Below are 21,881 nucleotides of genomic sequence, written 5' to 3'. Positions count from 1 at the left end.
CAGGTTGCTGCTAGCAGAAACTGTCAGTGAAAGCCATGTTATCCTGTTACATTCACTTAATAGCAGATGTACTATGGTACTCCACGTAAGCAATTCAGGCAAATCATTGTGTACCTGTTGCCATGTGAGGCAAGATACAAAGAGAAAGCAAAGAAAATAAAAGTAGTGAATGGAGTGGAGTGTGGAACAGAGGCTTGCCGTCAAATTAGTAGTCTTATTTTGGCCTGCTTCTCCTGTGTTCCTAGGTTTGTCTTGACAGTGGTGTAGTCCAGAGTGTAATGGGACTTGGGTTTAAATTTAAGTAACTGAGGGTATCCAGCATCTGCCCTCCAAATTTGATTCAAATGCTTTTTCTGATCACTAAGTAAAAAGAAGCCTAACTGGTTACCTGGCTTCTGTCCTACAAAACTCTGGATTGTAAATGAAGCTAGAGTGCTCTTGACATGAGGACAAACTAACTGCCAAACACTGATCTGTCCATTGTGTTCCACTTCACTCCAGTACAGGCAGTTTTTCATGATTTTTTTTAACTTTGTGTATTGTTTTGAAGGTGGGCAACTTCTGTGTTTTCCTACAGCTGATCACTGTCATGGTTATGTAAGCCCACAGTCCTTCATAAAATGGAAAGTTGTGGTTTTTCTCCCTCACTTGGCTTGTAAGTGCTGTCACAGACACACTTTGGTAAATGCCTAGCTCATTATATGTGGTGCCCAGAAATAGCTTACCTTAGGTAACTAAGGTAGCCACTTTTAGCTTCTGTGTTTTCCTACCCCCAGATTCTGAAGCTTATCTCATTAAGGCTGACAGAAGCTGCTTTTGTTGTTTGCCAAACTTAAGACAGGCTAGTCTGAAAGCTAGAAGGTGATGCACTACTTCCATGGATAACATACCATGTTTGTTACTTGCCTCTATTCCCTTCTTTTTTGAGCTTTCCTCGAACACACATATGCCTTTTACAGAGGGAGAAAACAGAAACCTTCTCAGCAGAAAAGTCTGGCCTGTGTGTGGCATTCCCTTTTGCACTATACTTTATGCACTTTACAGCCTAAGTATTCTTTCTGTCACCAGCAGAACGTGCCCCTGGGAATTGGCTTGTATTTTCAAATATTGTAATGATTTTCGAACTGTTTGAATGAATCAAAGAGTTATACTCCTAAGAAGAGATTGTGAAATTCTGTGTAAAGTAAGCAAAAATAAAATAAACTTGGTCACCTCTTTGGTGTTACTTTAACCTTGAAGTGTTGGAAGTTCAATCACAGTTAAGTAACTTGTGTGAAAATCAAAGCATAGTACTTTAGACAAAAAGAACAATGTAAACTGAGACGTTTTATTTAGAAGTCACCAAAGTACAGAACAGTCAAGTGAAAGAAGACAACCCCCCCTTGCTCCCCAGGTATTCCTTATGTGGCTTCTTCTGTCTATTCTAATAAAAAGGTACACGCTACAGTAGTCTTCACAATGCTGGAGGGGCCTTGAGCTCAAGCTTTCTTCCTTTAAAATTTGGTCTCTCAAATACTTTCTCTGTGATTAATGGAGCAGAAAGTTAAATATCAAGCTTCTTCCCAAGATGACGTGTATATTTGTCGCACTGGGCTCAGGGGCCTTCTTCTCAGGGGCTAGCCATTAGAAGCTAAGAACTGCCCAGACATCAAACATAGACCAGCTCACCTGCCAGGGATGGGTTCTGAATTGTCCAGGAGTGATAAGAACTGCCCAGACATCAAACAGGGATGGGTTCTGAATTGTCCAGGAGTCAAGTTGAAGTAGCCTAAACAGCTAAGCACATCTCTTGCTGGCAGTCGAAGAGCTTTAAGCACCTTTGTGAGCCTCTAAAGTAGAGGAGTCCTGGCTTTACAAATGATTATAGACCACAGTATGCAGAGGCACAAGTGAGTGATCCTTGCTCCTACTGCCATGCTTGGCCATGTGGTTGAAAACAAGAGTAGCGTGGCTGTTCTCAAGTTAGAAAATGCATATCCCCTGTTACACGATTAAGTGTGTATGAAACTAAGTTGAAAACTAATCCTTCATTTACACTTTGGATTGCTTGCATCAGATGACAATGCTGGGGGGTTCTCAGTTCCTGTTTTCACAGCAAATACCTTAGTGGCAACACGCAGCTACAACAAAAGATCCCTCATCATTCAGTCCCACTTGATGCCTAAGAGTTCACAGCTGACTTTCCAAAGTTGCTTAGCTGTTTCTTCATTACGGCCTTGAGCTGAGACATATGCTGGTTGGCAGTCACTGTTGTACAAAGGACAATGTTTCCGTTAGGAATGTTTAGGTACTGGCATAGTTTAAACATTGGGTTTAGCAAAAATCCTAGTGGCAGTTAAACACTTTGTCCCTGACATACTAGCTTTCAATCTGTAAGGGTCTTTTTTTTTTTTACATGAGGGGATTTAAGCATTCAACCTGCCTTCTGAATTGCTACTTAATCCACCTTAATCAGAAGAAGAGTAGGTGTTTATACTCCACTTTTCTCTACTTTAAGGAGTCTTAAAAGCAGTTTATAATCATGTTCCTGTCCTCTCCCCACAAACAGGCACCCTGTGAGGTAGGTGGGGCTGAAGAGAGTTCTGAGAGAACCAGGTTTGATTTCTCCACTCCTCCACTTTAAGCATATTTGCCACTGATTTTGGCATGAACAAGTATCTGAGCAAAGCAGGATAGATTCAGACTTCCAACTCCCTCCCCTAAAATAACTGATTATCAAAACAGACACTGCTCACAGGCCTTGTGCTGCATATGTCTCTCTCTAGCATGAGAAAAAGCATTCTTCTAACTCACAGGCCTTGTGCTGCATATGTATCTCTCTAGCATGAGAAAAAGCATTCTTCCAGTTATTAAAGTTGCAGGAAAATATAGCTATTGCCAAACAGAGGGAAATTATTTAGAACAAATTCATTCTTGCTGCTTAGACTTGATCATTACTCCATAGCTTGACCAAATTCTTACACTTCCTGCACCACAGGAAGTCTACCTAATGCTAAACTAACTTGCAATAAACCACTGTCAGCATTTTAAGTGTTAGCTGTAATTAACTCTTTTTTATTGTTATCCCAAGACTGTTTTCCAAGTCTGGCGGGCCGGGTACTAGACCAGAGCAGACCATAAGCAACATTTTGAGTGATTATTATTCCCCAGAAATCCAACTTGAACCAATACTCTCCAATAAATGACCTACCTGAAATACTTCCCACTCACTGACTCCAGCTCCTCTGCCACTGCACAATACACACTGGTCTGGGCTCCTTCTTGTGGTGTCTTCAAGAAGAAAGTTATCTTCCTCCAGATAATATCCACTAGAGGTACATGACGGGTCAATTCAGTCTGTACAGAGCCCGGATGCAGAGCATTTACAGTGACACCAGTACCTACCAAAAAGAAATCATGCATATAGCAGAAGACATACTGAAAATGTCGATCTGTTCAAAAGTAAAGTTTCTTAATATGTTACAGTGCAGTAAGAAAGTACCTGAAGAATAAGAGTCATATAACCATGAGTTATATTTTTCATATGTCTACATATAAAGTATTGTCTAAATATATGCTGCAATTTTTAGTTTTATACCATGAAGATGGATGAACATGTCCTATTTCCATGGAACCAAGATTGGTCCTGACTCCATGCTGCAGGTGTACACAGTAGAAGACACACTTGATTCCATGTGTCATGATCTGGGCTGTGCCACCAGAGGCCTACTAGGCCCAGGGAGCCTGGCTAGCAGTAGGTGAGGCTGGGCCTACAACTCCCAGAAGCCCCTGGGAGGTTTTGGAGCAAAATGGACCGATAGGAAAAGAAGAGGGCTTGGAATAAAAGTTCTGGAGCAGCAGGAAGAGCTGTTCTTTCTTCCAGAGGGCAGAGCCAGAAGGAAGGCTGCTGCAGGGGAAAAACCCTCATCCTGAGGGTGGGGTAGAATAGTGTAAGGCCACTTGAGACACAGGGGGACAGTATATTTAGACGCGTTAGGGCATTTGATTTCTTTTCTTTTCACCCACTTACTGTTATTATTCTGCACCTTGTTGTTTGACCTATAAAATAAACCTTTTCCTTGTTTTAATCTGCCGGGTCCTCACGCCTGTTATTTAGTTATTTATTTATTTATTTTATTGAGGTAGGTGGGGCTGAGAGAGCTCTGACAGAAACTGCTCTTTTTAGAGAACAGCTGTGCCAGAACTATGGCTTGCCCAAGGTCATCCAGCCAGGTGCAAGTGGAGGAGTGGGGAATCAAACCCAGTTTTCCTAGATTAGAGTCCACGCACTTAACCACTACACCAAACTGGCGCACTTAACCACTACACCAAACTGGCGCACTTAACCACTACACCAAACTGGCGCACTTAACCACTACACCAAACTGGCGCACTTAACCACTACACCAAACTGGCGCACTTAACCACTACACCAAACTGGCGCACTTAACCACTACACCAAACTGGCGCACTTAACCACTACACCAAACTGGCGCACTTAACCACTACACCAAACTGGTATTCTGGGCCTTCTCAAGGGAACCTAAATCCAGAGTGGTGGGTGTGTCAGGTGACACCCCTCCTGAACCGTGACACCATGGATCACAGGTCTACTGCAGATTCCCTGTTTTATTATTAGACCTTTTCCCAAAAGGGACATGATGCTAAAGTTTACCTCCACCTGTTCAAATGTGCAGTGTTCTCCTCTCCACCTTTATTTCTAAGGTAAGTCCCAAGAATATTTAGTGGGATTTATTTCCAAGGAAGTGTGCCTAGGCTTACAGCTTTTAGAACTCCAAAGGCTTGCTTTCTCCCATGGAAACAATGGTGCATTGACTATCTCTTTTGTTTTTAAGCGCACACACACTTTCCAAATATCCTCAGCTTTCTACAGAGTAAGTCAGATGAGGCTGTTATTTACATGGCACTATCAACACACGCTGCTGACCTTGCAGGCGTTTGGCCAATTCCCGGGTAAACAGAATATTGGCCAGTTTGCTATGGCAGTAGGCCAGGGTCCGGTTGTAGCTTTTCTCACTCTGGAGGTCATGGAAACGAATCTTCCCACCATGATGAGCCAGTGATGACACGTTCACAATGCGAGCTGGAGCAGATTGCTTCAGGCGCTCTAGCAATAGAAACGTTAAAAGGAAGTGCCCTGAGAAAGAGAGATGATAGATGATTACAATTTGATTACAATGCTTAACAGGGATTCAGGAGAAATAAGTTAACATTGTGTCACCCTACTCTACAGCTTACAGGAATGTCTAATAAATTACTTGTCCCTATGGTTAGAATGAAACGTCTGTGATTGTACCTCTATTCCCTGTCTGTGCAAAGATTTGCCAGTCTCTGCCCCACACTATCACACAAATGAGCTACTGTGCCATATTTACAATTCTTTACTTCTGAAGAAAGGGTGTAGAAAAGGCAGCCTTTTTGACAACCTCAGTATGTGTGACCAGAGTATAGCAGGATTTGTCTGTTGCACCTTTATCAAGAAACTGGGCCAAGCCAAAATGTGTGTTTTAGGCCACACAATGTGCCCCTACTTCATAGTCTTCCTGAGCAACTAGATGAGAAGAAAAGCATCCTAGATGAAACATAATTTTCCCCTTGGTTATTTATGGAAGTGTAATGGGTACATCCACACACCAGTGATTCAGGGCCTTACCCAAGTGATTGACTCCCATGTGCATCTCAAAGCCATCGGCCGTCTTGGAGTAGGGGCACATCATCACCCCTGCATTGTTAATGAGGATGTGTAACTCGTTCTCTTCTACAAGAAACAGACACAGAGAGCATAAAAGTTTCAGAGGAAATTTTAACATGATAGAATCTGCAGCACGGCTGTCATCTTTCTTTCAGATCCTCCCATGGTTCATACTGCAGGAAGCAGACACCAGTGATGAACATCCTTTTACATAAGAACATAAGAGAAGCCAATATTGGATCAGGCCAATGGCCCATCCAGTCCAACACTGTCACACAGTGGCCAAAAATACCAAGTGCCATCAGAAGGTCCACCAGTGAGGCCAGGACACTAGAAGCGCGCCCACTGTTGCCCCCCAGCACCAAGAATACAGAGCATCACTTGCCCCAGAGTTCCTATATATATCTTGTGGCTAATAGCCACTGATGGACTTATGCTCCATATCTGTACACCAATAGCCAAGATGCCCCCTCTGTGCGGATATCTAAATCCGCACATTGGGGGCACTTGGGGGGCAGAGGGATTTTCCTGCACACTTGCGGCACTCCCCAGGTGTGCAGAAAAATCTGAAAAGTTTTAAAAACTATACAGGGGATATTTAAATCCCCCCAAAAGTAAAAGAGTATTTCCTGCGCATGCACAGAGAATGCTCTGGGAACTCTGCCTCACTGCCATTGGGGGGGGGAAGCTCGGTGGGCCGGCGGCTGGAAGCTGCTCAGACCTCGCTGCTGGTGCCAGGGGGGCAGGAGAAGGCTTGGTGGGCTCAGCCACTGGGAGCCACTCAGGCCTTGCCACCGGTGCCGGGGGAGAAGGCTTACCTGCAGCTGCTTCCTCCTCAGTGCAGAGCTGCTTCTGCAGGCTGGGAGCCTTTGGGAATACTTCTTATAAACCTCGATCATGTCACCCCTCAGCCGCCGTTTCTCCAAACCCCAAGTGCTTTAACCTTTCTTCATAGGGAAAGTGTTCCAACCCTTTTATCATTCTAGTTGCCCTTTTCTGCACTTTTTCCAATACTATAATATCCTTTTTGAGGTGTGGTGAACAGAACTGTACACAGTATTCCAAATGAGGTCGCACCATTGATTTATACAGGGGCATTATGTTATTGGCTGATTTGTTTTCAATTCCCTTCCTAATAATCCCGAGCATAGCGTTGGCCTTTTTCATTGCAGTCGCACACTGTCTTGACATTTTCAGTGAGTTATCTACTACGACTCCAAAATCTCTCTCTCGGTCAGTCTCTGCCAGCTCGGACCCCATCAACATGTATTTATAGTTAGGATTTTTGGCTCCAATGTGCATGGCCACATTGAACCCCATTTGCCACGTTGACACCCACTCACCCATCCTCGAGAGATCCCTATGGAGTGCCTCACAATTCTCCCTGGTTTTCACCACCCTGAACAATTTCATGTCATCCGCAAATTTAGTGACTTCACTGCTTACTCCCAACTCTAAATCATTAATGAACAAATTAAAAAGCATCCGACCCGGTATGGATCCCTGCAATACCCCACTGCTTTCCACCCTCCACTGAGAAAATTGCCCATTTATACTCCCTCTCTGTTTCCTATTAATTAGCCAGTTTTTGATGCACGAAAGGACTTGTCCTTTTATCCCATGACTATTGAGCTTACTTAGGAGCCTTTGATGAGGGACTTCCGGTTTTCGGCACGGCAAAGACAGTCGTCTTCGGGGCTTGCTCTCTAAGCAGCCAGATTGCCGGTTCTATTAGAGGAGCTTGAGGGACCTCAAGCTCCATTGGGCTACCCAAGGAGCTCTCCCTGTGAGCAGCGACAAGCAGGTTGTAGTCCGAGATCGCCCTGAAGCAGGAACCAGCAAGAGTGTCCATGCCAGACATGGATGCCAGACATGGACATGCAGCTGTGACTCCCGGAATGATGGGGAACTTAGAAAAACCTCCTACAATCAACTTAAGAAATCTGGAAAGTATTTGGCAGGCTCATTTAATGTTAATAAAAAGCCAATGTGGATATTTCCCAATAAAAACGTGTGGGTATTTATTTGTTCATGTCTTGCGGCTCTCAAAACATCTGACGTTTATTCTATGTTGCTCTTATGTTAAGTAAGTCTGGCCACCCCTGCCCTATGTTCTACCACAACAGCTTGGCTCATCTGAGCAGGGCCTTCTGGAAGTGCCAGTCTGCAAATGGATAAAGTCAACCACTGCCCATCCATGTGCTTTCTCCATTGTGGCCCTCACCTTATGGAAACAGGCTGCCTGAGGAGGTCAGGAAGGCTCCCACTCTCCTAGCTTTCCACAAACCATGCAAAACGGAATTATTCAAGAGACCTGGCCCTGACCTGGATAGCCCAGGCAAGCCCAATCTCGCCAGATCTCGGAAGCTAAGCAGGGTCGACTCTGGGAGGTACTTGGATGGGAGACCTCCTTGAAATACCGGAGGCAGGAGGCAGGGGCAGGCTTTATTCAGCCACCTCTCTGAATATTCTCCAGGCCCCCAGTAGGGGTCAGTCACCAGAGGTCACCATGACTTCCAGGTGCACACATGCTCATATGCACGCACATGAAAAATTAAAAAAAAACCCAAAAGAGACCCTTTTTGAACAGGTAACGGTAAAAAGTAAAGGTAAAGGTTCCCTTGCTCGAAAGCCAGTCGAGTCCGACTCTAGGGTTCCGGTGCTCATCTCCGTTTCAAAGCCAAAGAGCCAGCGCTGTCCGAAGACGTTTCCGTGGTCATGTGGCCGGCATGACTAAACACCAAGGCGCACGGAACGCTGTTACCTTCCCACCGAAGTGGTACCTATTTATCTACTTGCAATTTCTTGCTTTCGAACTGCTAGGTTGGCAGGAGCTGGAACTAGAGACGGGAGCTCACGCTGTCATGCGGCAACTCGGGTCTCGAATTGCTGAACTACTGACCTTCCACAGCCTGCAGTTCAGCATCTTAACCACTTGAGCCACCGCAGCTCCTGATAACAGGGTAGCACTATACAAAATGGTCTGCAAACTTACTTGGTTAAATGATTAGGGACTGTGATCTATACTGCTATGTATAGTTTACTGGAAGTAGGATCCTATTACATAATTTTTTGCACCACTTAATGTGTCATGTTAAAATGCTATGCTTTAGTTCTGTTTTTTATATTTCTAGTCACATTTTGTTGATTGTACTGAATCACTATGTGTAATCCACCTTGAGTCCTTGTGATAAATGCAAACTATAAATAAATTAATAAGAAAATAAACAACTTCCCCCACCTTCTGAATGAGTGGAGAGGGATATCTTTGGAACACCTCCCCCCCCCCACAAGAGTTTTCCCTGGAGCCTCTCTTATTAGTGTTCTGGTGCCAGACAAAGTCTGTTTCATTGGTCAGGCATTCAGCTGGCTGATTTGTTTTCCTCTGATTTCAGCTGCTATTCTCTGAGTGATGATAAAGCCAAGGCTATAGTCTGACAGAGGATTAATGACACTGCCAGGCAATATGATCTGAATAGGGAGAGGGAGACTTTGCCTGGAACCCATTATGAGGGCAACCCCTAGCCCTTACTTTTCCCACCTACTAAATCAAGAGTATAAGAGAGTGTTAAGGCTAATGCGCTGTGACACACTTCCCTCAGCTGCCCTTGAAGGACGGTATAAAAAGATTCCTTATGAAGAAAGGATTTGCCCTTGCTGTAATTAAGGTATGGAATCACTAGACCGCGTCCTCTTCGACTGCAATGTGTATAATTTCATAAATCCCTTCCTCTTCCTATGTCATTACCTTTAACCTGCGGACAGAAGTCATGCCTTCTGAGGAGCCTTCTCTCAGACAGGCACCATAATGTTACTTACCAGGTAGCTAGATTTGGCTGGCTTGCTGCAAGGCACAGGAAAACTGTGATAGCTCATGTAGAGGACTGTTAAGATTTTAAACTTCTTAGTAAACATCATAGTATTCTACTGTATTCTGAACAATTTTATCATTGAGGTATTGCTTAAATTGTATTGTGAATGATTTTATTGTTGTTTTGCCCTAATGAGGCATTTTATTGTTTGTGAATTATGTTCTGGTCACAGACCGTGAATAAAACCTTGAACCAGCTGCTATTTAGTTTTCATTCTGGTTGTGGCTCAAGCGAGATCTTTTGCTGCTGGTTCACTAGATGCATACTGTACTAGATGCATACTGTACTAATAAAGATGTTTCTTTATTAGTACAGTATGTGGCATTTTTACTGTTGATTATTTTATTGATCTGTTATGAATGCTGTTAGTTGCTTTAAGCAAATATTGTTGCTTGGAAAGGTAGGATAAAAGCTGTTTAAATACCTTTTAGGAAATTCTCCGCAAATTCCCTAATAGACTTGGTGTCTGCCAAGTCTAACTTCTTCACAATAACTTGCTGGTTCCCAGTTGAGGTTTGGATTTCACAGGCCGCTGCTTCTCCTTTCGCCATGTCTCTGCAAGCAAGGATGATTCGGGCACCTGCAATAAGGAAAACAGGAAACTATTTTATAATGCCAGTGGGTTTATAACGTAGAAGCTGTGTAGCTCAGAGCTAGAAAGAGCTTACACTGCAGTTCTGATATCTTTGGTTCACTGGAGGAGCGATCTAATAGTATTTCATTGAAAAGACTGCAGTACAGAAGTCACTCAAGTGTTAAACATTACAAAATGCTATTGTAATAGTGAATCCAAAAGGCTGGAAGTGCACTCAGACAAGCAGCGAGAATCACTGTGGTGTATCGGTTAGAATGTCTGACTAGGATAGGGGAGCCCCAGGTTCAGATCCCCATTCTGCCATGGAAGCTCACTGGATGAACGTGGGCTAATCAGACTAACCTACCTCACAGGGTTGTTGAGGGGATAGAATCGCAAACAGAACCATGTACACCACCCTGAGTCCCCTGGAGGGAGGGCAGAATAAAAATGTATCAAATAAATAAATACACTAGACAAGCAGAAAGCCAATCACAACCAGCTATGCAGGCTTGTGGAGGCAAAGCAGTCAGGCACTGGGCAAGCAGGATAGCTGGACCATTGTACAGAAGCAGCTTTGTCCATTCTGTCAATGTGAATCATTCTGATAAAAGAGTGAGAAACCAACTGAAATCCAATGGTGCAAAACCATGCCACTACAACATGTGCATGTGTATCGCAACAACCAGAGAGATCATCAAGTGAGAAACAGCTTTCTGAGCAAAAGTCAGAAATTGAAGACCTGCAAGTCAGGTGAAACCTCACTGCCCCCTTGTGTATCATGGCAACATCTAAGTGAGCAAGCTGCTATGCCACCTTCTGGCCAGTGGGACTGGCGCTGCCCCACCCACAGCAGAAAGGCCAGCAGCTCTCTTCTGGGCTGCCATGCAATAATGGGACAGAAAGTCACGGATTTAGGATAGCTTCTAGAGGCCCCAGTTTGGCTCAAACACTTCATTTTACACAAATTATGAAGGTGGTATTGTTTTTTGCTCTAATGAGCTAAGCAGCTCAGAAAAAATAATGAGCACAAAACCGAATACTGTTTTACTAACAGTGCTGTGATTTCACTAGGAAAGATGTGGTAATAGAGTGCCCTGGCTAAGCTACAGTTTCCGTGTACTCAGCAACTCTTTTTATGATCTTTCTGTGAGGGTCAGTGAAGACTTAAGTTATTGTGCTGTATCCAGACAGCTTTTTTCAGTCAATCTCACTTAATTCCTCTCCCTATTACAACCCCTGTCCCACATCTCTATTGTCTATGCAGGTACCATGATCTCTAAAATACTCTTGTAGGGATGAAATGGGATACCAACTCGCCTCTTCTTGCAAGATCTTTGGCAGTTTCCTTCCCTATGCCGGTACTGCCTCCAGTGATCACAGCCACTTTTCCATTCAGCTTCACTGTAGACTTGCACACTCCTCCTGCAATGTACTTCCTAGAAAACATAACAGCGCATAAGTAATTCATACATTCAAGTGGTAAGAGAAAGTGTCATTATATGTACATAGAAGGGTGGTTCCCACAGAGGACTTCTGCATATGGAAAAGCGGGGAGATTTTGCCAATTCTCCCTCCCACAGCAGTTCTCCAACCCCACCCGGATGATCCTGGGGGTCCCATTCCCCAGGAGAAGCGGGGGGGGGGCATTTTGACCTGCAGTGGGAAGCAAGGAAGTCATGTTCTGTGGACAGAAATCTGTTTTAGTTGTCAAAGTCCTCCATTAGATCTGAAAAGCTGTACTTTCCTGATACGTATCAGGTATTCTTCAGTCTTCTTTCTCACACACATTCTCATACACCCTGAAGCATGGGAGTCACTTCTTTGTAGTGCTATGCCTTAGCACTGGGGAACATAAGTGCATACCACAAGCCCATAGGTGGGATGATCAAGTGAGAAAGAGGCCTTTCTCAACCTCACCCACATAAAAGCAATATATACATACAGTCCCTAGTAGCAGCATTGTAGCTGAGCAAAGTTGCCAGTGATTGTGTGAAAGGGACCTTAGTTTGTCTTCTTGCTTTTGTGCAGTGTTGCTACCACCATTGTGTGTCCTAACATCTTTTGGCCTTGTAGTGCTGTGACCTCCTACACAGGCATATCCAAACCTAAAGTAGATCATACCAATGGTCATTTTCTTTTTGTCATTCTGTTTTTAAGAGAAAAAGAAAGAGAAGAATGACCAACAGAGCACTAGAGTGAGAGAGACAAAAATGGACATGAAAATAATAATTCCAGAAGGGGACCCATGTTATTCTGTATCAACAAGGTCCAGTGGCATTTTTGCACTTCATCAGGTACATGAAATATTCCACCATTAGGCACATATATGTATATAGAAGCAGCAAACATCTTATTCTTCTTCACTCCACCAAACTGAAGAAAGTAGTGAGAGATGAAAGCAACTCTTGTGTGTTAGTCTTTTGACTCCCTCTTCTCAGTTATGATGCTGTGTCAAAGAATAACCAGAGGAGACACTAGGATAAATAGTAACAGGCATGTGGTAATGAGGAGAGACCATTACTGAGGAAATAAGGATCACACTAGAAATTCTAATACCACCCAGGTAAGTATGAAGCAGTCCTCAAGCCCTATCTTAACTTGAGTTCCAGCCAGTACACAGCCTTATGCCAGTACTAGTATTCACGACCTTAGCAGAAAGATTGCCTTCCAGACCTCCTCATGGTGTTTACTGCAGGTAATTTCTCCATATTTGTATATACTTATGCCACCAAGCTACAGCATCAGGGATTGGATAATTGTATTGACTCATGAAGATGCAAAGGACTCTGCAGAGGTCCTCTCTAGTTTGTTCGGGTAAGAGATTGAGAATAAAACGGCCAATATTGTAATGCCCCTGTATAGATCTATGGTGCAGCTTCATTTGGAATACTGTGTACAGTTCTGGTGACCACACCTCAAAAAGGACATTGGAGCGCTCAAAAACAGTACAGAGGAGGGCAACCAAGACGATGAGGGGGTTGGAGCACCATCCCTATGAGTAAAGGCTTGAAGGGTTTGGGACTTTTCAGCTTAGAAAAAAGAAGACTAAGGGGGGACAAGAAAGAGGTTCATAGAGTTATGCATGGGGTGGAGAGAGTCGACAAAGAGGACTTTTCCCTCATTCTCCCAAAATACTAGAACTTGAGGGCATCAAATGAAGCTGATGGGCAGTAGGTTCAGAACAGACAAAAGAAAATACTACTTTACACACAGAGTGATTAAAATGTGGAATTTGCTGTAGTGATGGCAACATGAATAAATAGCTTTTTAGAAGGATTAGATAGATTCATGGAGAATAAGTCTATCAATGGCTACTAGCCATGGTGACTGAGGGGGGAACCTCCACTTTCAGAGGCACTAATCCTCTGAATCTCAGAGCCAGGAAGCAATATCAGGGGAAAGCCTCAGGCTCTATGCCCTGTTGGCCATCCAGAGGAACTGGTTGGCCACTGTGTGAGACAGGAAGCTGGACTAGCTGGATTACTGGTCTGACACTCTTCTTACGTTCTTATGATGATGGCCTGCATCCAACCACATTATTCCAAGGATTTAAGGGCACCTTTTTTTTCTTAAAGGGGAAAGTGATTTTTGCCCATTTCTCTCGCCCACTGTTTCTGAGGATCCACTGACTCCAGAAAAGTAAATTTGGGGGGGGGGGGACTCAGTAGGCTGCATCAGGAGAGTTAACCAGCAGAAATAGCCGCTCCCTCTTAAGAAGATGTTAGTGTCTTATATCTTTGGAACTGTATGCTTAATGGATACAGAACAATGTTTTTTTCTGATCTATACAGTTGAGCAATCTCTTTTTTTAAAAAATCAGGTTTATTCTCATCTTCACACTTCTCTTTTATTTCACAACCATTATCTTTAGGTCTTGAAACTATTACAGAAAATTAACTAAACTAGTACAGAATGCAGAACCATAACACAGTTAATCTTAGCAAAACTATGACAGAGTAAAAGTTATACAAGGGCTGATAGAAATAGTATTAGCAATGCAATTCTACTGGAATATCTGTTGTTTTTCCAGTTTGTTTTACAGAACATTTAAAAAAAAATCTTTAGTGCGATGCCTTCCCAAATAGATAATTTTAACAACAGATTAAAAGGCTTATGGACCAATCCTGTGCATATTTACTTGGAAGGGAACTCTGTTAAATTCAGTGAGACTAAATAAGCACACAATTTTAGCCTTACAGATAAAAGAGGTTGTGGGAATTCTTAAAAAGTATTAAAAATAACTACTAAGGAACGAGATAAAGTACAAGATGGTGTCATTTTATTGCCGGTTCAAGAGCCTTCTAACAACTAGTTCAGATTGAGATCCAAGAGAGCTCTTGCCATTCTCTTTTATTTGCAACTTAGGATCTGCCTAATACATTTGCTAACTGCAGCAGTTTCTCCTGTCATTGCATTTCAGTAATGGTAATGGAAATCTGTAGAATTTCTGCCTGTCCTGCAACTATTAAGACACAGAGCGACCATCAGGAGGCAACCCTGTCCCCACCTTCTCATTCTTTTTCTTGAAGCTCAGAAAGTCAAACTACAAGTTGTCTGCTGCTTGATTCCCACCCCGCAACCAACACATTAAGATGGAGATAAAAGTATTAAAATTAATAAACAAAAACCAATATATAGGGACGTGTTAATAACAGGCATTTGGCAGATAAAGGTACTGGTAAAGACAGATGCTCAGAAAATCTCCAAAAAAGGAGACCTGTGTCACTTCAAAGACTAAGAAATGTATTGTTGTTCTAAGAGGCTTGCCATATAAGCTGCTCTGGCACCATTAAATACAAGGATTCTCTTGTATGCACTCTGGAAGTCTCATTTTAATGGTGGGGGGAGTTAATCTGCATTTCAGTACTCAGAAATTTAAGTAGCCAATAAAACCCATCACATCACAAACCTGATGTAAGGAGCAGCCATGAATACCAAAAGAGGGACGGTTACGGACAGTGCCAGCAGGGACCCCAGAAAGGCTAGCATCATGCCGCTCAGTCTTTGACTTCACTTTCTGCAGTCTTTCCTCACAGGGCGAAGATGGGATTACATACGACGAAGCTCTTTAGCACTGACCTTTGGATTGAGGACCAATAGGGTGCGTGTCGCTTGTAAATCAAACGGCATACTGGGAACTATAGTCCTGTAACGTCATTCAAGCGCTCTGTATATGAAACCACGGAAAGAGGAGAGGAGTGGTTGGGAGGGGCACGGACGCCTTCTCCGCTGGCGGAATCAAGAGAGAAACAAAAGCTTCTTTTGATAATGAAGTCCTCAAAAACAAATCATTTAAGCTGTGTATCCTCCCTATAAACTAAACATACGGTATTTCTTTTCTATGGGCTACAAGACCAACGACACCTGCAATACGTTTTTTCTTGGGTACACTCTTGATTGAAGGATGTCCAAGTGGTTTGTTTGCAGTATATGCTTATCTGGAATGAGCACTACTAGTACAGTGTATAGCAAACAACGTGATTATTACTAACGCATTTATAGCCCAACTTTTGAGTTACATTAAATCTTTGCAAGCCCTTCATGAGAAAATTCGGGCTACACTCTCCTACCCTCCCCATGCTGATGCCAATTTAGAAACCATTTTGAGAGATTTAAAAAATAATCTTACACCATTTATTTATTTATTTTTGATTGCCGTACAAGCAGTTCCTCCTGTTTTATCACTCAATATTGTAGTACAAATCCTCTGTGTTTCCCTGGTTCCAGTTTGAGAAATACACACTCTCAGTTCTGTGAAGGAAGAAACTGTAACAGAGGTCTTTATTGTTAATCGATTAACAGGGAGAAACCAAACAAACAGGGGTTGGCCCCCTCAGATACCAACCAGTGTCTCCGAGGTTACAAGGGAGACACAGTGTTTTATATTTCACATTGCATCAGAGAAATGAAACAGAATTATTGGTTGCAGCAAACTTTGTCAAACTGCATCATACCTTCCTGATTGGGCCTGGACCTGTGGGTTGCATTTTCTCAAGTGAAAATGTACCTCTTTTAGTTAAACAATGGGCCTTCTTCCCAGGCTATGAAGTTCTAAAGGCATCTAATGTAGCAGATATGGGTATGTAGCAGATATGTTCTTCATCTGACTTAAACTAACTGACATCAGGAAGGAACATGGCCAGAACAAGCAAGGTCACAAGCAGTATAACTGCCTGTCAACATTTAGCATTCTTCCCATCATGCATTTAAGCAATGAACCAAAGTGGATATTTGAATATACGTTCATGATTGATTTATGTCCATGTAGTCAGGGGTCATTTCGTAGAAAAAGAGCTAGGGGAACTCATTAGCATAACTCATTAGCATATGCCACACCCCCTGACATCAGGGGCCCGGCAGTGGACCTGCAAGGCCAGCGGGAGTGCGAGGAAGCCCCACCAAGGCCCTCTCTGGCCCCAGGCAGGCAGGGGTGGGGAGAGGCGGGGAGGAAGCAACTTACCCTCCCTCTTCTCCTGCCTCCTCCTGGCTGAATGAGGGCTGGAAACGGGGCGGCCGGAAGCAGGGGGCGGGGCTTTGTCATGTGCCCCGCCCCCCTGCACCTCACCCAGGGGAACTGTGTTCCCCCACGTTCCCCCCCGAAATGACCTCTGCATGTAGTTAAAAAATAAACAGCACTTAACATATGTATCACAGAAAGGTTAAGTGTACCTGCAAAGCTCATTCTGTTAGTCAGTGGCAGAGTGCAAAATGTTTAACAGTGTTTCATAAACTGTGCGTACAACAACATGACTTCAGATGTTCGGTTACCAATAATGTGGAATGAATATAAAATATGTGATTAGAGGTACATTTATACATAATCCAATAGTTCCCGAAATAGACAAAAGACTGTAGTTATCTTTGTTGGGCAATGAATTCCAAAACCAGCCATCATATAATATTTATTATGACCAACCAAAATATCGCAGAACAACAAGCAAATTAAACCAAAGGGGGGGGGGAGAGATGGTTTGGTTCGTGATAAAGAAGCCCCTAATCTGCATAACATCATAAAATTAATATGGGATGTGTTGCAGATTTAATTAGATTCAGTGGAAGGGCAACAGAGGACTTGATAGGTCACATTTATCATCATCTGCTATAGGGGAAAGAAAGAATTCATCCAGAACTTTCACATTATTCAGTACTTTCGGGCTGGGATCTCCCTTTGAAATTGCTTGTGAAGTAGAACAATAACTCTTAGACTCATATGTTCTGGAAAGAATTTTAAATTATCTCTAATTTCTTTCCGGACCTTTGTTTCCTCACTCACTGTAGTTGCTATCTCAAGATGACCCACTCATTACAGTTGTTAGTTAATTTAGCTGTCATCTTTAGATGATGTATTGGATCTCAAGCTGGCCTTTCTTTGATTAGATTGTATATTACACCAACTATCAGCAACTGGCAGTGGTTCTCATCCACTTTGAATGGATTGGTTAATCTTCCATAGACTCTTGTTTTAGGCATCCCATTCTAATCCCCCCTCCTCTTTTCTGTTGCTTGATCTTTGAGGATACATGTAGCTGCTTTGGGTGGATTCTCTGTGCACAGAATGAAATAAGCCCTGACTCACAAACGCTTATGCTGGGATGTGCTTTCTTAGTCTTTAAAATGCAGTCTCCAGTATGGTGCCCATGGGTGCCATGGCGCCCACCAACATGTTTCCTGGTGCCCACCAAGTGTTTTGAGAAAGTGGGCAGGGCCAGGCTTCTGATTCACCACTGGAGATCTGATTGGCTGTGTGGGTTTTTAAAAAATGTTGTTTTGGCAGCAGCTGTGGCCACAGCATAAGGATCTTCACTGTGTTACTGAAGGTAAGCTGTGTGTATGCAACAAAATATCTTAAAACAACATTTTCATTTTAAAAGGCAGGCAGCCTGTTAAATGCAGCTTCTGCCTGAAATGCTGAAGATTTACTATTAGTTATACATAACCCCACTCCATGGTTGGCTCTGCCTCCTATGGCAGCCATTTTTATGGTTGGACCCACCATCCTATGTCAGAATTCCAGAGCTGCCTATGGCCTCCACAAGGTTGAGGAATACTGCTTTAAGATGCTACTGGACTCCTGCTTAATTTTGCTACAATAGACTAACATGGCTAGCCCTCTGGAATCAATCCTGCCTGCATTTTCAGAAGTGTGTTTCAGAAACAAAACTTTAGAAGGCAACAAAGTAGATTTCTGAAAGAAAGAAAATGCAGTTTTGTAGAAATATAACACATAATACTATTCCATTTTAATGTAGCAAATATGAAAACTTAAATTGTGAACACTGAGGGGATGTAATGAACAGATATTAGTGACCTCTTTTCTAACTCCATATATAAAAGTGTACGTCTTGGTCTTGTTTGATTTCAGTCATTCAGTAAATGCCTGGGTTTTCTTTAGTTGTTCCCTCTAAGCTGTGGAGTCTTGTGAGCAAAAATTCTACTTTGTGAGCTACTGGCATTAAAGTTGTGAGCAGGTGATTTGGCTACTGCGTAAATTGGTTTGCTCTGGAGCCATCCTTCCTGAGCTAAGACAAAAATGTGTGAGCCAGAGGCTCAAAAACCGTGAGCTAGCTCACACTAACTCAGCTTAGAGGGAACAATGGTTGCAAGGCTAACCATACAGACAAATAGTATTAGAAGAAGAATTTGGCAGGAGGTTTGAGGAGTTAGAGAGAACTCCAAAACAAGCCAAATAGGAAAAGGAGTTATTGCTTCTTAGGGACAAGAAGGATAAGTTCTAGCCAGTAGGGAGGGTTTGGGAAGAGAACCCTGGTCTGTGATCAAGGGGAAGGGTTTTAGATACCTCAAGAGTTACTGGAAAGCTATAATATCTAAAGGGAGAGAAACTGTATTTAATATTCTGTGTAACAGCTGGAATATATAATAAGCAAAACCTCTCACTGAAAAGAACTTGAAACTCAGAAATTAAGCTACAACAAGACACTCTCTTGTATCCAGATGGTCAGCTGTGTTGGTCTGAAGCAGTAGAACAAATCTAGAGTCCAGTGGCACCTTTAAGACCAACAAAGGTGTGCACACGAAAGCTCATACCTTGAATAAACCTTTGTTGGTCTTAAAGGTGCCACTGGACTCTAGATTTGTTCTACTCTCTTGTATGTTTGAAAATCTCAATTCTGTACATATTAGAAAGTTTCACCTCAGCAGCCTCTATACCTTGAATCCTCATATTTATATATTGCCTGCCTTATTAAAATCTTTATTCTGTTTTGAAAGTTAATTTTGCCTCATGTGCCATTTCATGAGGGTATTTTAAAACAAGACAGCTCCTGTATTTCCTCTAGTTCCTGTACCTAAACGAATATCTGTAACAGTGTGGGACAGTTAAAGCTTATAAAAAAGGAAATACATGCTACTGAAGGGCAGCTCAGTTACTGAGGGGAGCTAAAAATATTTTTGGCAGGAAAATCTGCCCGGGAGTGGGGAAGTGTCAGGGGTCTGTCATACATGCACTATTTAAAAATCTTGTATCAACAGCTTTGGTGGTGTTAGAAGGTATTAAAAGTGCCACACAAATTTTCTCATATATGCAAGAAGTGCCAAATGTGCCCTCAGAGAAAAAGTACCACTATTGAACAAATTGCATAGGGTATTATTATGGGAGCACTGGAATTTCAGTGTAGCCAATGAAGTAGGCTTTTGCCTTTGCAAGTTCACGCCTCAGCAAACCAATTACCATGTAAGGTGTTATAGGTGTTTTTGTCTTTGAGTATGACAAAGTGCCCCATCTTCTATGGTAGTACCTGGCAATTACTTTTCTAGTGACCATAACCTATTTTGTGGTTTGGTGCAATCAACACAGAAAGACTGATAATCCAGACCACTGAATGAATCAGCACACTCTGTGCTGGTAGCGCAATAACTACCACAAAGCAAGAAACAATAGAATCCTGAGACTCACCTGGCCATGAGTCCAAAAGCAGCTCCGATAGGGACTATACACATTTAAACTGGCCCAGAATATTCCTACGTTAAGACAGTGGTTTCCCGCAGAAAAAGTAGTACTAGAAAATAAGTACATGTGTACATATGTGAGGGCAGAATACCACACAGAAGAGGCACCAACAAGCACAGTCACATGGTCCAACTTTTGTTTTATTCACACTCCATAACAGGCCGGTAGCCAGGATTTTTTTTAGTCAGGGGGCATTTAAATTTCTTAGGGGGCACTGGCTAATCAAAATAAAGGTAATTTAATCTGGACCCTTTCACCGGACAGCTGCGCAGGAATACCCGGCTCCTTCCCTGCACCCGCTGCTATTCAGGGGCCCTGAGAGGAATCAGAAGTTGTGGGGCCTTGCCAATAAGTCAGGGGGCCTAGCCCCGAGATGCCCCACTGTAGCTACAGGCCTGCTCCATCATGATTGCAGATGTCTGGTAATGCTCTTGACATAGCAGGGAGATTGCTGCCCTGCCTTGTCCTGACCTGCACCACCCACCAGCAATAGCCATGTTTCATAACTTTTGGTAGAAGCGTCTTAAAAAATATGCACAATGCAAAAGAGTTGTCTTGACTTATCAGTTCGTTAATAAAATATACACGATGCAATAAATACCATATTTTGAAAAACAAAAAAGAGGAAATATTTCCCGACTGACTACTTCAAACAAATGATCACTATGACGAATCTCATTTTAAATTCCCTTTCTATTTAAGCTGTGATAATTGCTTCTAACTAGGAATATTCCTAACCTTCCAACCCCAAAAGAGGACATTTTCATTAGTTTTTTAAAAACAGTCCAAGAGGATGGACACCTCTAACACCCACTACCACCACACACACACACCAGGTCCCATGCTGTACATCATATCTAATGAGTCATTAAAGAAAAATGCTGTTTTATTTCTGAAATGACATAAAAAGGCCATAGCGTGATAAAGGGCTTGCAGCCTGGGGGCCAGGCCACCTGGATGGGCACCTCTAGTAAAGTGCACCCATTTCCCAATCTCTGCATTTGTCATAAATAGTTGATCTTCCAGACAAGTTACTGGCTCTGTGCAATCCCATCCAGGTTCTAAAATTCAGCATCTGTATCAAGCCCACTTAATGATTAAATATTCGTATCCATTAAATATCAGTATTTAATCAGCCCACGTGATGCGACATCTGCTTTTGCCTCCTCAAATTAAGGTTCACAAAGTAAATTTCATCCAGGCTTGCTTGCTTCCTTCAAACATGAGAACTTTGCACAGGGAGAAATTACAGCCACGCTGACAGAAAAAACTGTGTGACTTTCCCATCCCTTTGGTAATTCCCCGCCTGAACCAAAGTGGCGCTGTGCGATGGACACAAACGAGAGGTTGCTTTAGGCGCCGCGATGGCGGAGCCGGGCGTGCTTCTGCCACAGGAGCGAGGGTAGCTTCTTGTTCCGGAAGTGCCTGTGAGGAGATGGCGGCGGCGGCGGCTCCAGGCCCTTGGTAACCGCGCTCTCGTGACAGATTCGGAAAGTTGCTGCTTGTTCTCTCCTCGGCGCCATGGCGGATCGCGGCCTCGGCTCCTCCGAGCACTTGGAGCGGCTGCACGAAATCTTCCGCGGCCTGCATAAGGAGCTGCAGGGTGCCGCGGAGAGAGTACGCGGGAGCTCAGCCGCTGGTACGTGAGGAGTTCGGCCGAAGCCGTGGTGGGAGGCAAGGACCGGGCACCGGCGCCGTTGTTACTTTCCTCCTCATAGAGTAACAGCGCCTGTGGGGAAAGGTAGTCTTCAGCCCTCTACCCCACCCACAGCA

At 43.2% G+C, this 21,881-nt stretch overlaps 2 protein-coding genes across 2 annotated transcripts in view; one reads left to right on the top strand and one right to left on the bottom strand.

Annotated features, from left to right (window-relative positions):
- Window positions 1-1,956: 1,956 nt before the first annotated feature.
- Window positions 1,957-15,130, bottom strand: RDH12 (retinol dehydrogenase 12 (all-trans/9-cis/11-cis)). Its single transcript, XM_015413313.1, has 7 exons — window positions 15,051-15,130; window positions 11,459-11,577; window positions 9,989-10,144; window positions 5,654-5,758; window positions 4,928-5,137; window positions 3,191-3,380; window positions 1,957-2,247 (listed from the first exon to the last, which is right to left on the bottom strand). The coding sequence occupies exons 1-7, from the start codon at window positions 15,128-15,130 to the stop codon at window positions 2,145-2,147; spliced, it is 963 nt and encodes a 320-aa protein (XP_015268799.1). The 3' UTR covers window positions 1,957-2,144.
- Window positions 15,131-21,460: 6,330 nt separating this feature from the next.
- VTI1B (vesicle transport through interaction with t-SNAREs 1B) overlaps window positions 21,461-21,881 on the top strand; it is an 18,673-nt gene continuing 18,252 nt past the window's right edge. The window contains exon 1 of the mRNA XM_015413314.1: window positions 21,461-21,747. Within this exon, the coding sequence (XP_015268800.1) occupies window positions 21,630-21,747 (118 nt within the window). The 5' untranslated portion in view covers window positions 21,461-21,629. The remainder of the gene's footprint in view (window positions 21,748-21,881) is intronic.

This window comes from Gekko japonicus, unplaced genomic scaffold (assembly GCF_001447785.1).
Source record: "Gekko japonicus isolate JY-2015 unplaced genomic scaffold, Gekko_japonicus_V1.1 scaffold32, whole genome shotgun sequence".
In the NCBI taxonomy this organism is placed as follows: domain Eukaryota; kingdom Metazoa; phylum Chordata; class Lepidosauria; order Squamata; family Gekkonidae; genus Gekko; species Gekko japonicus.
Note: the sequence above shows the minus strand (reverse complement) of the source record. Positions and strands in the feature narration are given on the sequence as shown.